General features: G+C 46.2%; 1 protein-coding gene across 5 annotated transcripts in view; it reads right to left on the reverse strand.

Annotated features, from left to right (window-relative positions):
• CSMD2 (CUB and Sushi multiple domains 2) overlaps positions 1 to 18,118 on the reverse strand; it is a 550,277-nt gene that overhangs the window by 106,197 nt on the left and 425,962 nt on the right. For all 5 annotated transcript variants that reach the window (XM_079130766.1, XM_079130765.1, XM_079130764.1 and 2 more), the window contains 4 exons: positions 16,880 to 17,067; positions 8,316 to 8,510; positions 7,493 to 7,609; positions 4,862 to 4,975 (listed from right to left, as the gene is read on the reverse strand). In XM_079130766.1, coding sequence (XP_078986892.1) covers positions 4,862 to 4,975; positions 7,493 to 7,609; positions 8,316 to 8,510; positions 16,880 to 17,067 — 614 coding nt within the window. The remainder of the gene's footprint in view (positions 1 to 4,861; positions 4,976 to 7,492; positions 7,610 to 8,315; positions 8,511 to 16,879; positions 17,068 to 18,118) is intronic.

Consider the following 18,118-nt stretch of genomic DNA (forward strand, 5'->3'; position numbering starts at 1 on the left):
GGTAGGACCCAGGGATGGCTCACACAGCCCACGACTTCAGTCTGGAATGCAGGTACACCTCCTTCTCCAGGGGAAGCACAGAGCCAAATCATCAGACATAAGAAAAGATGAGAGAAGACCACTCCGAGAAGTCCAAGCAAATATTTTTTATGTTAACTACAACAAAGAACAGGCAAAAATCTCAGAAGGTTCTCAGTCACAGTTGGCACAAGATTAACTTGAACATCACGTCTTTGAGTCAGAGAAAGAAGATGTGCCAAGCGAAGGATCTGAGGTAAAGACCACGAAGAGACAAGGAACGCTAATATGCAGCTTCTGGACTCTGCAGAATCCAACAGTGAAACAGAGATGAAACTTGGGAATTCCTTCCAGGTTCCACAGAAGAAGGATGAAGATTATCAGAATAATAAGAGAAATGAGAAGTGACATGGATGATGGATGAGAAAAATTTAATAGACATATGTCAGGAATTCCAGAGAGACAAGACAGAAGAATCAAAGGAGAAGAAATAATTTAAGAAGGAAGATAACTTTCCTAAGCCTTGAAGCTTCGACTGTACCAACTTGCCCAGAGCCAGATCTGAGCAGTGAAAAGAGATGCCTACTAGGCTGCGTAATTTTCAAAGTAAAAAAAAAAAAAAAAAAAAAAAAAAAAAATTATATATATATATGAAAATCATAGGGATAGAAATAGAAAAGCATAGGTTATTTACAAGGACACAAGGACAAAGAGTCAGGTTGGAACCCAATTTGTTTGTAATATTAAATGTTGGAATAAAGCAGAATGGTTGCTGCAGTTTTGAAACATAAAGGGTGTGAACCATAATTTGATTTGCAATTGAGTTGTCATTTATATGACATGTCTAAAGAAAGCCATTCTCGTACATGCAAGGTGACAGGAAGTACTGCAGTTATGAGCCCACTGAAAAGAGGAACTTCAACAGGGAAATCAAGAACTAGCAGGGATAAATTCAACCCCCAAAAACCACTGTTCAGGGGCAGCAAAACTGAGTCTGACGGCCAAAACCTGTCAGCGGGGAAGAGGTTCACGATTTTGAAAATAATTGCTACAAACAATTAAAAGACCAAGAGAAATTGGAAATTCGGGATGGGCCAGGTCTGAAGGGAAAGGAGAGACCGCAAAGTCAATGCAACACAGGGAAAACCAGAGAGGAGGGCAAGCGGGCTGACAGACACCAGGCCAGGCGTTTCACTTGCAGAGTAAGTAAATAATCTTCCTCTTAAAGATGCTCTCAGAGGAACCGAGGAAAGACAGATGAGGCAAATGTGGATAGGAAGGATACGAAAACTGTTCAAGATGTAAGAAGATGACAATATATTACAATTGTGGGAGGCATTTTAATACAACATTCTCAGTCATTGCTGAAAACAAAGTGAAGATATTCAACAATGTTCCTTGAGCTGTTTTCTTAGCCCCAACACAGCTCAGGGACAGGGACAGTTCACTCCCATCAGTACCAGTGTGGCTCATTATCAGTGTTTCTCCAAGCGAGGAATAAAACTCTCTGAGTATATTAAGAGTGATAGATCTAATCCTTCCTTCTTCCTTCCCTTCCTTCCATCCTTCCTTCCTTCCTTCTTTCCTTCCTTCCATCCTTCCTTCCTTCCTTCCTTCCTTCCTTCCTTCCTTCCTTCCTTCCTTCCTTCCTTCCTTCCACTTCTATTGGTCTAAAAAAACTATAACTATACCTTTATTTGTATTCATATTTGCATCCAAAGGTTCTAAATATATACCTACCTATCTCTCATTACCTATAGGTAACATACCTATACTTAGGCTTTTATATTTACAGCTATACTTATATCAATCAGTCAATCAATTGATCAATTTTGAAAAAACATCCCATCCTGAGAGCTCCTGATTTACACTCTTGGCTGAGTGTGTAAGTGTCGGGCCGAGGTTTTGAAAAGTTGTTTGGTGCAGAATCCCTGATAAAGGGATTTGAATAACAAAATTGAGTAAGACTGATCCAATAGCTATTTCAAAGTCCATTCACTCCTGCTTATAACTCCAGGGGTAGGGCTTCTGCTATCTGCAGTTTTCAGATGAGGAAACTGAGGCTCAGAGAGGTCTGGTACTGTGCCCACACAATTAGTAAGCAAGCCCGATAACATGGGTGAGTCTGGCTGGTGTGAAGGCAGAGCCAAGCCGACCCCTTGCTGCTATGTGACCTCTCCATCCTACAGAGGACACACATTCTTCTCAGCTACTTCAGGGGTTTAAAATTGAAATGTCCTTGGCTCCTGAAAGACCTCATTTACTTTCCAAAGTAGAAGTGACACAGGCTACGTTCTCTAAGCATGTGGCAAGAAAAATAGAAATGAACAGAAATGCATAAGGTAACAAGAACCAGATCAGAGTTTTGTATGGAAAGGAGGAGGCATTCCTAGTCAATCCTTGGGCAAAAGGAATATGTAATACTGGGGGTTACCTAGAAAGAAATGATAAGGAAAATAGTGCATATTAAGATGTGTGGCATGAAGGCAAAACTGAATATACTGCTGTAAACATGCTCTTTCTTACACAGGGAAACAACAACAACAACAACAAAACAACCAACCAACCAACCAACCACCACAACAGATACTATAAAATCTCTGCTACAGCTGAGAAAAAGGGGAACTATGAATATAGCATTCAGCAAACAAAGTCAGGGGACTTAAGTAGTTGAAACAAAGGATATTAAACATTAATATAGTATATTACATAAATTTTGCTGTCAAATTTAAAAGAAATTACAAAATGAAATTTTTTACTAAAAGGAAAGATACCTTCAAAATCAAAACAATATTCTTGAATAGACTAGTAATCATGGAAGAAAAAAAAAAAGAAAGAAAAGAAAAACCACTGAAAAGAAGGAAATAAAATGAGGTAAATTTATTTGCAAATCACATTGCTTTTTGCTTGATGGCCAAGAATTAGTTGGCAATGGTAGCACTATTGTAGAAGGTTCAATGAATATACCAAAAAATGCCAGTCTTGGAATTTCCTAACAAAGACTAGTTAGAAAATACAAGGCGGGAAAAAGACCCATTTGTAGCAGCAACACAAAGGGCCACAAAACATCCCAATGAAATATCTAGGAATAAAGTTAACAAAAAATGAATATTGCTTAAATCAAATTCATTGCACCTTCCCCAAAGTTACAAAAGACAAATGACTGGTGAGATAGACCATGTTCCTACATGGGTAGAAATGTTCTTATAAAGATGTGAGTTCTCCCTAATTTAATCTACATTCTGTGAAATTTCAGTCAAATTCTCAATGCAATTTTTTTCACTTGATAAAATATTTCTAAATTTTATTTGGAGACAAAAGTAAGCAAGAATAGTCAATAAAAAGAATTCAAAACAAAGAATGACCATGGGGACTGATAAGATGATGTGTTTAAAAACTGTTATAACATTAAACACTATGATAGTGTTGGTAATAGTGTTATAATAACTAAAAGTGATACAAGAATAAACAGACACTGGAGGAAAAGTCTAGGAACAGACCCTACACTTCATAAAAATTTAATATATGTAAATCTGGCATTTTGAAAATTCTACTAGGACAACTGATTAACTATATAACTGGTTAGATTCTCTGTATCAAATAATAAATCAAAATAAATTCCAAGGGGATTAAGGGAGAACAATGAAACTAAAAAAAGGCAAAAGAAAACACAGAGGAATATTTATTTGATCAGTATAAAAGCAAAGGAGACAACTATAAAAGGAAACATTGATAGATTTGATATCATGGGAAATTTACATTTTCTGACATTAAAACACCCTGAAGAAAATTAAATGGCAAATGACAAACTGGAGTGAAAGGCTTTTTATAGCATATAATCTAGACAAAAGGGTTTATCGTATGTAATACATTCAGCTCAAAATAATATGGAGTTCTACTCGATAAATGAGAAAAACAAGTGTTAATGGAAAAATCGACACAAATTTGCCAACCGAAAATGCATGGACCAATAAACACATTATAAAAAGGTTACCACCTAACTGGTAATAAAAAAGGTGGAATTAGAAAATGAGATACCATTTCTGCTTTTCAAACTGATGATGCTTTGGGTGTTTTAATTACCTGGTTTTGTGTGAATAAAGCACACCCTCTTATTCACTGTTGGTGAACAGGGGAGAAAGATCTTTCTACAGGGGTTTTTGATGACCTGTAAAGAAGCCATGATGCTCTCTCATATCCTTTGACCTGGTCATTCTGCTTCTGAATAGTCTAAGGTCGCAGTCAGAGATGTGAATGAAGCGATAGGTATAATACCTCGAATTACTCTTAATAAGAGTAAGATATAGATACGATCTAAAGGGAATCTCGAAGGAATTCATACTTATGTATGAATACTTAAATAACTACATGAAAGACTAGCAAGCGGCCTTTCAAAGTCCTGTTATGAAAGAAAATGACAGAAAAAAGTTCACAGTTAAAACATGTCTATTGTTTTATTCAATAAAATATGTAAAAGATTAAGTAGATAGAGTGGAAGGAAACACAGTACATCTTATCAGTGGTTCTTTCTGGGCGATTTTAATTTAAATTCTCTGATTACTTCGTTTTGCCCTTAAATTCTCTACCATGAAAATGAAACAAGCCTAAAATTGAAGAAAAAAAAAAAAAAAAAAAAAAAAAGCCAGGTCTGCACTGAAGCCAGGGAGCAGGCTGAGCTCCCCTCTGCGGGTGGATTCTCAGGAACACGCCACAGCGTGACCAATGCCAAGCCCTGAGGGTCCACCTGCTGCCCCTGCTGCTCACAGGGCCTCATTCCTAGCAGATGGCCTGTGGTGCCTGCCCCCAGCCCGCCACCATCCCCTGCTGGCCCTGCCCTGGGTACCTGTGTGGGAGCCGGAGAGGGAGCTGAGGAGCCGAGCGTGCTGGCTGTGACCGTCATGCACCTCCACCACGTCATTGAGGGCGGTGTGGAAGAAGGCGAACTGGCCAAACACCACTGTGGAGGAGACAGGGTGTGGAGAGCTCAGTGTGCAGAGGGGACAGGCATGCTGGGGCACAGAGGGGACAGGTCTGGCTGTTGGAGGTGGCGCTGAGCTAAGCTTATTCCTTCTGAGAAAGCCGTGGCAGCAGTTAATTGAAGTCTTGGAAGGGCTTTCAGCAATACCCCCATTTTCCATGTGCTCTCAGGACCCCAGAGTCTCCTTTACTTTTCCTTTGAAGTTGACCAGGGAAGCCTTTGGATACAAGATGGTCCACAGTTAGCAGGAATAAGGGTAGGGAGTAGCTGCCTGCTCCTGGGGAGGGAGCAACCGTCTATGCAGCAGACAATATCTCTGCCTCATTTTGCCCAAGACAGTGCATAACATCTATTAAGCACCTATTGGATGTCAGAGATCACACTTGCTATATGCACCATCTTCATGACTTTTCCAGAGATTATGCAAATTTCATAGGCAAAGAAATGGAGGCTCAGAGGTTAAAAGAGTTCCCCAGCTATTTTGAGGAAGGGGGCTGAAATGCCTGCCCAGTCCGATAGGCATTATCTGCTACTTGATGGATATTCAGGCTACCAGCTATTAATTGTAGAAGGCTTCCTCAGCCCTTTCCTCTCTGCTGGTCACTGCTGGAGGGACAGAGGTCACTCCTGAGCCACGGTGGGCCAGGCTCCCATTCAGCTATCTGCCAGACCTGGGTTCATTCTGTCTGCTTCCTGTCTCCCAGAGTGCCTGGTGTCTGAGGGCAAAAGCCTGGGTAGATCCTTCTCCACTTTGGCTCAGAGCCTTAATTACATAGGAGATAGGCCGTAGGCGTGGGTATGTTTCATGCATTGTATGTGCAAGTGTGTTGTACATGTCTGTTGTATGTGTGTTGAGGCAGAGGGAGGGATTGAGGCCGTGGAACTGACTGCATGATACCCAAGTGTTTGTGATGCTAAATGAGGCAGCAACGGAGCGAGATCCTTAGCTCTGGACTCATGGGGCAAGGAGCAGGAGGAAGAGAATATTCTGTAGCCTGAAAGTGGACACTGCATTAGGGCTGGTGGCAGGGGCATCTCCTGCAGTGGACAGGATAGGCGGGTTCCTGCTGTCTCAGAGTGTGCATTCTAGTGGGACAGTCCCCTCCAACCCCCACAAACACCTAAGCAACTAGATAAACAAGATCATTTCGGAGAGTTAAGTTTTGGGGTGATGGGACAGAAGGACAGGGTGAGGCAGGTCACTTTAGACAGGGGATCACGGGAAGATCTCTCAGATGATGTCAGAGCTAGAGGACAAGTGCTCCAGACCCAGGTCCCTAATCGAGGCTCAGAGTTGGCCTCACTGGCAAAGAGAAGACACTTGGAGAAGGTCACTGCCCCTCCAAAGCCGGTGGCTGCAGACAGGTTTCAGCTCACCGCCACTGACCAACCTCAGGGCTGGCTGTGTGCAGAGGGGTGAGCTCCGTGTCATTGGAGAAGTGTGAGCATGAGCTTCATGCCTGCCTATGAAGGATGCTCTCAGCAGCACATGGGATTGGACACCTGCCACGACTTTCCTGTGATCCTGCAGGTCTAAAGCTCCTGCCACATAAGCACATTGGGCAGCGAAGGTTCTGGGGCAGGAGCAAGTGCACAGGAGTCAGGAGCCCTGGGTGAAGATGAGACTGGAGTTGAAAGAGGCAGGAACATGTTTCTCCCGCTGCAGTGGCCCCAGGACTCAGCAGAGCGCATGACCCCAAGAGGTGCTTACTACATGTTTGCTGAGTGACTCCAGCATCAGACTCTGTCCTGCCTTTTGGGACAAGTAGTCAGCTCCCTGCAGGCTGTCCCGCCCCTCTCCTAGGTGGTGAGGGCATACTGTCACCCTTCACTGTACTCAGTATCACCTGCGTTTTGAAAGAGTTGTTAGTCCTCCTACAAAGAGGACGTCCAGGGAGAAAACAGTCAGGCTGGGCACCTGGATGCCCTTTAGGATCCTCTTGAATGCTTTAGGGCTGGCAAGACTCTCGGATGTCAGCACTGCCAAGCAGGGGATGCACTTGGCTCCTGCTGTCTGGATCTCTTCGGGTCTGGAGGTTTCTGTTTCCTCAAGGCACTGGCTACTCCCCACATTCTTCTTGTTGCTCTGATCTATAGCTCTGGTCCAGGCTGACATGGGTGACGTGGCTCCTGCACCCCTCGCTTGCACTTTCAAGCCCAGCTCCATCCTTCCCTTCCTTCCTTCTGCTGAGCCCCCTGCCCCTCCATTCAGTCACAGCTGTGCTGCGGCCCTTCAGGACACCTGGCCTCTGTCCTGGGCAGCTCCTCATCAACTGCAGGCCCTTGCTCCCGGCCGGCCTCATGCGAGCCCTTCCCTCCAGCGTCAGGAACACCTCCTGCAGTGTGATTGGGAGCAGCAGCCCTCTGTGTCCTGCTGAGATGCCGGAGGCCGCTCTGCCGGGGCCCACTAGGGAGTGGGTCACTGGGAAGAGCCCGAGTCGCCCATTGTGGAACAAGGGGGAAGAGTCAGGAACACAAGAACAAAATAAGCCATACCGTAGTCCTTGGGCACGGTGACAAAATACAAGCAGATCTGTCCGCTGGTGTAGTTCTGGGGATAGTTGGGAGACAAGACCACTCCATCTGAACCCACATACTGTCCCCCACAGGGAGCTGAAAGAGAAACCAGGTAGGGGGCCAGGTGACCCTGTGGGCTTCTCGTTAACTGTCCATCCTCCCTCTTGCTCCCAGTGGAGAGCCTCTGGCCACGGTGGGGCTGCCCTGAGTGGGCAACGAACATGGAGAAGGGGAGCCCCCAGGACACTACCCTGTTCTGCCCAGGACACCTAGTCCTGGCCCCGTCCGAAAGCTCAGCCCAATGCTATGGAGGGTCTCTGGGGCACACGTCAGTCCTTGCCCTCTGTTAACACTGGTGCTGGTCCCCGAAGGCACAACCTTGGGGTGCAGGTCATGGGCCTCTCCTGCTCACACATAGGGTCTAGAAAGGAACATTCTGCTTTCCCACAGAGGAAGTGCTTCCTGGAAGCTGGCATCTCATGAGTAAGAGGCTGATGTTTGTTTCCTCAGACTAACCCACTGGGAGTGGTCACCTTCTGTTTCCATTCCTGGTGCCAATTGCTACAAGAAAAGGGCTGCTCTTGCTCACATAGGCAGAAGGGAGGCTGCACTTTTCCTTCCTTCTTTCTTTTGGTACTGGGGATTAAACACAGTGACTTATAAGCCGTCCCCAGTCACAGTACACCCACGTTTGCTGGCTCAGCTTGCAGGAGGCACCTTTGAGCACTAGTCCCCTCCCGCGTCCCAGGGCCAAGAGTGTACCTGCGGTTCCTCAGACCCTCCTGCCCCGAGCTCCCCGCACCTGTGCAGACAGGCCGTGGATTGTTCCACACAGGTTTCCCATCTGGTCCCAGGATGCAGCTCAGGGTGGAGGAGCCCTCCACCTCGTAGCCCCCGTGGCAGTAGTAGGTGATGGAAGAGCCCAGCTTCAGGTCAGACCCCACTCGCGTGCCATTCTTGATGGAACCAGGGTCAAAGCATGACTCTCGTGGGTTTTCTAGAAAAACAGACAAACACATACACATGGGGAGGGCTCATTAATGGCCTGCTTCTATGCGGAACATGTGGAGATTGAGGACTGCTGGTGCTCTTCCCTTCAGGTCTAGGAACTTCTCCACATTTGGATAGAATCCTAAGGCTGACGATCACAGAAGAGCGAAGCTTCCCACATCCTCACCATGGCCACAGAGGTAGGGCAGGGCTAAGCCTCCAAGGCCCTCTCTCACCCCCTTCCTTCCTTCCTCCTCCAAGGGGGACAGGCGCTGCTGGGAACCAGTGTGCCCAGCGCACATCATGGTGCTATGCAGGGTCGCTGTGATAAATGTCAGTGCTCGGTCCTAGCCCAGCCTTCTGCTCATCTCTGACCTGCACCCTCACCAGGGCCGCTCTCCTCAGCTATCTGCCTGCAGCTGAGAAGCAAGTGACAGGATACTTTGGAGACCACTCTTCCTCTTTCTCTGATCTTCGGCCTCCTCTGTGCAGCTGGCTGGGGTGATGGGGTGGAGCTGGTATCTACTCCCCAGGCTTAGTCATGGTCACCTATGGCAGGCACATCTGAAGGCTTTGGTCCCAATACCTAGATTCATGGAGGAGGTGGGAAACCCTACTCCCACCTCTGAGTTGGGTTCTTCAACTTCTAGGATAAGTGAAAGTCTCTAACACAGTTTTCCAGGGCTTTGCACTCAATGTGGAGTGCTCACCAATTTATTAAAACAGTGGCATTTTTTCTATTTGGTCACTGGTCCTTACATGTATTCCCAGTCAAGCATACAGTGGATGTGCCTATAGTCATCCACTCTTGTAGATGTCCCTCTGCACTGGATAAGACTGTACTCCATGTTGCCTGAGACTTGGATTGCTAGCCAGGTCCTGAATCCCTGGAGGACTCTACAGACTCGCTTGACATCAGCTAGAAATTCCGAACAGCCCCTGGGAGCTTCCATCAATCACTGATTTTCCTTAGTCCTCTTTGTTCCCAAAGCACTGATGGTCAAGAGGCCTGTCAGCAGGGCTGGGCATGAAGGAACACCCCTGAAGCCAGCTGGTACCAGGGACATACAACTGTGTATCAGACCTTGGTGAGACTCCTGGTGGCTCTCTAGAGATGGGGCTCACAAAGCGTTGCTGACAGCCCTTATGGGAGGACCCTGACATTCACAGAGTGGAGCTAAGGAGGAAAGAGTCAGAATACAAGAGATCAGAGTTCAGGGGCCAAAAGTTCAGAAGGAATTTTGCTGAGGGCTGTCCCTAGTCACCTGGGTACCTTTTAGACTAGCTACACAGTGGGTAGTTGCTGCTTGAGGCTGTTATTTAGCTGCCACTCAAGCTGTTGACTGATGGGAGAGGACCTTCATAGTCTACAATCCTGTCACATTCAGTAGCTCTTGCATCTGAGCCCCTTGGGCACACTGCTCTTTAAGTCTTTGCCAGCAGCTGAGCACGGAGCAGTCCTGGGTATTCTACTGCACTGAAACTCAAGTGGGTCCAGAAAACTCTCAGCTAGAAAAGGGCCCCTCAGTGGTTTCCCTTTGTACCCTGACCCCTGCATTAAATCTGTCCTCTCCAAAACCTTATGATTCAGGCCAGAACACAATGGCCAATGGGTGACCCATACCATGTGCCAGACACTGGAATACAATAATGGATAAAACTGAAAAACTGTCCCCCATCACTGAGTTATGATAAAATGTCATCATGTCTTATTCATGCATTTTCTTTGTAAATTCGAAGTGGGTCAAATCTTGAGTCCAGAGAAATCAAGTAATTTGGAACCAAGTTCACCCAGCTCATGCGAAGCAGAATTCACTGTCACCGATGTCTATTTCCCCTCTTCATCCTTGAATAATGGAATCCAGATTTGATCCAGAGCTCAATGTGCCAGTCAAGTTCTACATTTCCCAGCCTCCTGGGCAGCTAGGTCTGGCCTGAGAGATGTAGACACGTCAGATCTGGCCTGCTGACGTCAATCCAATGGCCAGACTCCCATCTCACTCAGAGTAGAAGACCATCCTTCCAGGCCTGAACTTACTCCACACACACCAGCCTCTGCACACAGAACATCCCTCCATCTGCCTGGCTCCCTCCCTCACCTCTTTCCAGACTTAACTCAAAACATGTCCTTGGCGCCACTCTTCCTGAGCAGCTATTTAAAAATTGCAATGTTCCTTTCCCCAGAGCTCATCTTCACCCTATTCTGTGCTTCTCTCCACTGTGATAAGTACTCTCCCACCTACTATATATTCACCTACTTTTTTTTGATCTTCCACCATGAGAATTTCTAACTCCCTCCCAGGGGGCCAGTTTTTCAGTTTTATTCATTGCTGTATTCCAGTGCCTGGGACATGGTAGGCACTCAATAAATATTTTTAATTGGTAAACATGAAACTTCTAGAAAGGCTGATTAAGGAAAGATGACTCAGCTGAGGGAATGTTCATTGACCTTTCCGTCTATCTTTCCTTCCTCCTTCCTGCAATCTAGAACTCAGTCATAATGGCTGGAACCCTAGCTGCCATCTTGGATTCTGATAACCTTGAGGATGGGATCCATGGATCAGCACAGTAGAGCAGGAAGACAAAAGATGCTTGGGTGAAACCACCTCATCAGCCCTCATGCCAACTTCCAGGTTTCTTTCACTGGAAGGACAATAAACTTCCTCCTTGTTTAAGCAACTGCATTCTCAGATAACTGCTACACTGCCTTGTTCTCTAGCTGGGTACAACTGTTCTAGGACTATACGCATGTCAGAATGTCCTTCTGGAACAAACTGGGTAGCAAAGTCCTATTCATTTCAATGCCAGCAGGAACCTGTCTGAGCAGGTTCTCTCAGAATCTGCTTTTCTTTCCCTGATTATAGCATGCATCACATTGTCTTGGTAGGCTGGGTACACGAGTTTCTTTCCAGCAGGTTCTGACCTCCTGGAGGGCAGGGATAATCATTTAGTCCTCTCATAACCCCAGCAATAAGCACAGAACTTGGCACCAGGGATGGCCATATTTGGCACATAACACAGGTTTAATAAATGGCTGCTGGATGGTTTGGCTGAACATTTTGGAGCTTGGAAAATCAACAACCACATCAATGATTCCAACTACAGACTCTATATTTACTCACATTTCAGAGGAAGATGGGCTTATCATTCCAAGCATTATCACATTAATAATAATGACGAAGATAATGACAATGATAGTCCCTTACATAGGAATATCACCTATAATTTTGAAAACATTTTGCAGTTTGTTATCTCATTTCTGTTTCACAATACCCTCTGCAAGAGGCAGGGCCAGGTAGGCTCATGTACAGGATATAGATGAGGAATGTGATGATCAGAGAAGCTAAATGAATTTTCCAAGCCATTCAGCTATTAAGAGAGAGAATTAAGACCAAAATCAGGTCTTCAGTCAGCCAAACCAGAGCTCAGCTGTGAATGATAAAACTGAGTGACTAAAATATCATGATGATAATAATAAATAAAACTCAGGCCTCCCAAAATGGGAAAAAGAAAAGAACCAGCTTCTCTCTGGTCCTAATAGATGAGGTTCACTTCCAAATTTTGTCATATTGAAAAAGTGAAAATAACAATCCAAACATCCAACCAGCAAGGAACTGGTTTAAGGGGTTGGATTAGAGCCACACACTGAAATACACATAACCTTTTAAAAGGATAGCACAGGACTTGGAAAATGAATGTGGGAAGATGCCCAAGATCTATTGGTGGGCAAAATACATCAGATTGCAGACTAGTACATATGGTGTGATCACATTCATTTAGAATAGGGATTGGCAAACTAGAGCCCACAGTTTGCTGGCTGTCAGTATTTGTAAATAAAGTTTTATTGGAACACAGTCACACCCATTTTTTACCTTCTACCTGTGGCTGCTTCCATGACTCAACTACAGAACCAAGCAGTGGCAACAGAGACCATGAGGAGCAAAACATTTACTTCCTTTGCAGACAATGTTTGCCAACCCCTGGGATAGAATTTACATCATTTTATACTTATATAAAATGTTTGTAATGAGGTGACAAACCACTAACTATGGTTCTTTAGGAGATGGGGGAAAGTAAGGGGAATGTTAAGTTTTTACAGTATATCTTCCATCTTCCATGTGGTTTGAATTCTTCCAAGAAATATTTCACTTTTAAATAGGTAAAGAAAGAGGGAGAGATTTGAATTTTTAAAGGAAGACCCATGGCCGTGTTGGGTGGGGGTGGAGTAGGAGCAGGTGTGGAAATCTGGCCATGACCCCCAGGCCTACAGTGTTACTTCCAAGGGTTTGGAAAAGAACATAGATACATACCAGCACTTTTCTGGTAAAAGTTGATCTATCTTGGCTTTTCCTGCCTTGTTGCAGATGCTCTCCCACATGCTTCAAACCCTTTCCTTGGAACCCCCACCCCTATTCCCGCACAGAGGGCTTCTGCTAGGCCTTCAAGGCCCTTTCTTAGTGGTCCTTACTCAGCAAGTTCATCACTAGTTACCATTCGGAATGAGTCTGAATGGTTTCCCTGTTTCTCTTTCTCCAAGTAGCCTTTTCTTTTCTTCCCTAACTTCTTGCACTTCTTTCTTTCTGGTTTGTCTACTTAATATTGTCTGTTTCTCTCACTCACCTTTGAGTGAGACAGGAGCAGGGACCGTGGACATTTTGCTGTCTGCTGAATCCTCAGTATCCAGCAGAGGGCATGGCACCAAGGAGGAGCCCGGGGAAGCGCTTACTGAATGAACAAATGGCCTCACACATGTGCGTGGATGTTCTAGCCTGTCCCTGTCTCACAGGCCACCACACACGCTGGAAGAGGAAAATAAAGGTCCTTCCACCCACCCTTTCTACCTACTTACTGACCAGGAGAAAGACAGCAAGCCTCCCTGGAACTCATTGTTGGCAACTGAATCCACAAGACAACATTCCCCATGGTGACCCTTTGCTTCCTCCAGCAAAGGGTAAAGCTACCCAGGAGTGTAGACTCCAGTGAGAAGGGCTCAGAGTTCTCAGATAACAGATAACACGACTGCATGCTGCATGGTCTCCTAGCAGTTTGGCCCAGAGATGAGTAGAAGACCACAGCCACCTAAGACCCACCTAAAACTCTTCACCTTAGAATTGGGTGGACCTTCAACACTGTATCTGCATGAGAAGAGTCTGTCAGTTTGGCTGTCACTAGGATGTGAACTCCACGGAGGCAGGGCTTTGGTTCCCTGCTCTGTGTCAGCGTCTGGCACACAGTAGGTGCTCCACTAATATCTATAGTACAAACAAATAAAAATGCCTGATCTGCTCTTGCCTCTACTACAGAATCTGAATGGCGTGATCCCTCCTCTGTGGACGCTTGAATGTGGTCCAGTCCCTTTGACAGTGCCGTGGGGACTTGGAACTGGAACGTAAACTGGGAATTGATTGAGAGGAGCCACGCCTGCGCCGGGAGGGTGAAGCAGCAAGGAAAGCCAGCCTGCAGAGAGCAGAAAGCAGCCTCCTGGGGAAAGAGGTCTCGGAGGCAAGGCTTTCCCCTGTGCACGTTGGTGCAGAGGACCCGGGGCAGCTCTGGTGGTTGCTAATGCTTGGCTTGGGTTCAAGGATGCCACTTAGCATGGCTGCAGGTACCATGTTTGTGCAACTATCTTAATGTCCTTGGCCATCTGGGTGTGGGTTTCACAAAGGGTGTGGTTTGTAAAGGTTTATGTAATAGAAGACCCAGGAACAGGCAAATTGAGGGTCCTGATGAGAATATGAATAAAGGAAAGGAGCCCAAGAAAGATGTTTGTGAAGACCCAGCAGTGGGGTTGGCAGTGAGTGGGGTGATGAGGGCCCCTGGAGAGTCTACGTCCTGCCTTCAGTTTGAATTACAGAACATCCGACTGTATCTGTTGCGATACCCACATATGACGCAGGGTTTGGGTATGGGAGGGGTGCCTCAAGGCAGATGTCTGGCGAGGACAGCAACATATCCATGTCCCAGGTCAGCCCTGCGGGGCAAGAAGACTGTGGGCAGTCGCCATCGTGCGCAACAAGTGTCTTCTAGAACTGTGCTTGACAGAGAGCAGACAGCTGACAGCTATGAGGAGCTCCAGGAGTTGATGGATGTGGAACCCGGGGCAGCGCCGGTAGTCGGTAATCGCTGAGTTAGCTATTATCATGATTAGCATTATTTGCGAACCCCTATGAGATATTCCCGGGGGGTTGCCAGAAAGATTTAATTAAGGGACATTAGAAGAGGCTGAGGCTCTACATTATGCAAGTGGGAAACATGAGCCAGAAACTTTTTAATTTTAAGTGGTAATATGACCCCATTTGTACACACTGGCTTATGAGGTCCGAGTGAACTTGGATTATAATAACAACAAAATCTATCATCTCTAGAGTAGCCGCAGAGTGTTTTGTACATTCTGGGCATTACTCATCTCTCTTTCTCTCTCTATACATATCTATATGTATGTGTAAAATATCTTTTCATCCTAACCTTCTGCAACATAATTTTCATTACCCCTATTTTGAAGATGATGTTCCAGGAGATAATAACTTGCCAAGCACACAAATCAAGCAAGAAATGGAGCTAGGATTTGGATAATGGGGTCTGGGATAATTAAGGAAGAAAGAAAGGTCAAAAAGAGAATAATGGAGTAGAAAAAAGTGAGTGCCCAAGAGCCTGGAATTTACTCACCATTATTAATAATATGTGAACCTCACAGAATGCTTGATAGGTGCCAGGCAGTTACCAAGGACTTCAGTGCATGCACTCATTGATCTTTACAACATTTCTGTGAGGCAGGAATTTTCCTGCCATCATTTTCCAGATATAGAGGTTTTGAGAAGTTAAATAACTTGCATATGGTCCCGCAATCACTGAGTAGTGAGCAAGAGTTTTCAATCGGTTAATCTGACAGTCTGTGTTCTTGGCTAAGCAGCGACCACTGCCTGTTTCTGCAAGGAAATTTTTATTGACATGTGGCCAAGCCGATTCCTTTATGTTTTGCCTTATGCTATGATGGTTGTCATAGGCAAACCTAAAATATTTACTGTCCTTAAGAAAAATTGTTGCCTCTTGCTTTCGACTCCCTCCATGATTCAGTTTGCATTCATTAATTCAAAGGGGCAATGGGAATCAGAGGATGGGATAGCTGGTAGGATGAGCACACACACTCAGGGGCGGGAGCCTGGGATGCAGCTCAGTGGTAGAGCCCCTCCCTAGCATGCTCTGAGATTGATCCCTGGCCCTGCAAGAAAAAAAATAAATAAAGAGGTAAATAAACAAAAAAAGGAAAAAAAAATGATCAGGAAGTGGCTGGAAGTGCCCAGTTTATAACAAAGTGCCAGGGTGTGGTCACGGAGTGTCCTTGGGACAGAGGGTCAAGCACTGTGATCTTAGGACTAGACAGGCCATCCGTATGGTCTTCTTGGTTTGACTATGGTTTGAGCATGTCCCTCAAAGGTTGATGTGCTGCAGACTTGGCCTCTAGTGTGGTGGCCCTGAGGTGGTGGAACTTGTTTTTAGGTTGCTGGTGAACCTTTACTTTTATTTATTTTTATATGCAGTGCTGAGAATCAAACCCAGTGCCTCACACATGCTAGGCGAGCGCTCTACCACTGAGCCACCACCCCAGCCCAGTGGTGGAACTTTTAAGAGGTGGGGCCAAGTGGAGGGTGGTTAGGTTATGGGTGGGGGCACTGCCTTTGGAAGGGATTAAAGTGGATCTTGTGGAACTGCAGGTATAGTGGGTTGTTATAAAGAATGAGCCTGGCGCCTCAATCTCTTTGACTTCCTGTCTCATCACATAATCTCTTCTGCTTGGGCACCCGCAGTTTTGATGTTATTTACTGTGAGGCTCTTGCCAGGGGTCAAAAAGATGGGCTGACTTGATCTTGGACCTTCAAACTGTGAGCTAAATAAACCTCTTTTTTAAAAATAATGTACCAGCATCAGGACATCGTAGGAGCAGCTGATGGACTCAGACAGTCAATGAAGTTACCTAGGCTAGTGGAGAGGATAATTGAGACTCGTAATGGAACTCTTACTAAGGCAGAGGAGTGATCAGGAAGGTATTAGCTGATTGCTCTGGAGTGAGGCTAGGAGACGGGGCAGAGTGAGGAGCCACCCTCATAGAAAAACAGGGAGAAGAGGGAGCAATGACTTGGAAAAAGAAGCGGGATGCAAAAAAGAATGCGGTTCCCCTTCTCCCTGATCCTGGGTACTTGAGTGCGAAAGATTAACCCAGCTGGAGGGCCGCAGAGAGGGTAGGTCCTCTGCAGGGTAGCAGTGCCAGGGTCAGCATGGGCTCCTTGCGGGCCAAGCTCTCCTCTCTGCACTGCACTGCTGCCCTCTGCCAGGTCTGGCCGGCCCTGCCGTCAGTGTCTCTGGCACCAGGACCCTTACCTGTGTAGTCAATCACAAAGCCAGCGTTGCTCACGGATGCATCGCTGCGGAAGGCAAGGAAGAGGCTGTTGCTGCTGCTCTCAATGCGGCCAGGGAGCTGGGAGCCGTAGAAGCTTCCTATGAGAGGGCTGAGAGAGTCCCGTCCATCGTAGATATGGAGAAAGTCATAGCCAGGCTCCAAGTTAAAGCTGAGGAACAAAAACATCCCACCCCCACCCACTAAGGTCACATAAAAGGCTCATGCTGGGGCCTTAGACTCAAAGCATGGATGGGGCTGCCCCTCGAGCAAGCCCACCCTCCCACCAGTACCCAACCCCTGAAGACTGGCCGACAGGGAGGCAGAGGATGGAGCCCGGTGACCTCCCAGTCAGGTGAGATGATGAAGGCAGGCTTGGAACAGAGAAGGCAATTCCAGAGTCAGTGTCCCCACATCTGGAGCTAACTGAAAAACTAGTGTCCTCCCTACACACAAGGGAAATGGTGTGTAGGAAGGCCAACTCTAGGCACCAAGGGGCCAGTCAAGGAAGATCCAGAACCCAGGTCTCTTACCTGACTCCTGTGTGTTTGATATCATGCTACGCTGCATTTCCTTTCATTAGAGGGAAGAGCTGCCCAGGGAGCCATCCCCAGGCAGGAAGGGGCCTGCCCCTCCAAGGCCCTCACATCCTTCTTGTATCCCAAGTCAGTTCTCCAGTTCTTTTCAGGATCTGCTAATGTCCTATTCCTAGCACCCCACTGGGTGTGCCTCTCTCAGCTATCCTGACCCTGGTGTGGGGGGAAAATCAAAAAACTATCTTAGCTCAGCAAATTGGATATTAAAGCTCATGAATGTAGTTTATCCCACCAGATTGGCTAGAGCTAAAATGATGGAAAACGCCAAGTGCTGGCAAGAAATGGAGCCCCTGGGGTCCTCACGTCCTGCTGGTGAGCGTGTGCACTGTTTCGCCCACTTGGGGACACAGTTGGGCTGTATTTGTATCTGCTCACTCTGAACACAGGCCTGCTCTGGGTTGCAGTAAGTCCACTCTGAAGCACATATCCAGTGAGAGCAATTGATGCCAATCAAGTGTGCAAAGGTAAAAATAATAGAAAAGTAAATGAGTTTGCAGAAAACAGACTTTGGATGCAAATTCATTCATGCCCAGTCATGGGCCAAAAAACTCAAGATCTGCCATTTGGCTGGACTGAGAATGAACTGGTCCATCTATCCTTTAGCTAGGACTTATGGTGGAGGGAGAG

The sequence above is a fragment of the Sciurus vulgaris genome (genome assembly GCF_902686455.1).
Source record: "Sciurus vulgaris genome assembly, chromosome: 1".
NCBI classification, from domain to species: domain Eukaryota; kingdom Metazoa; phylum Chordata; class Mammalia; order Rodentia; family Sciuridae; genus Sciurus; species Sciurus vulgaris.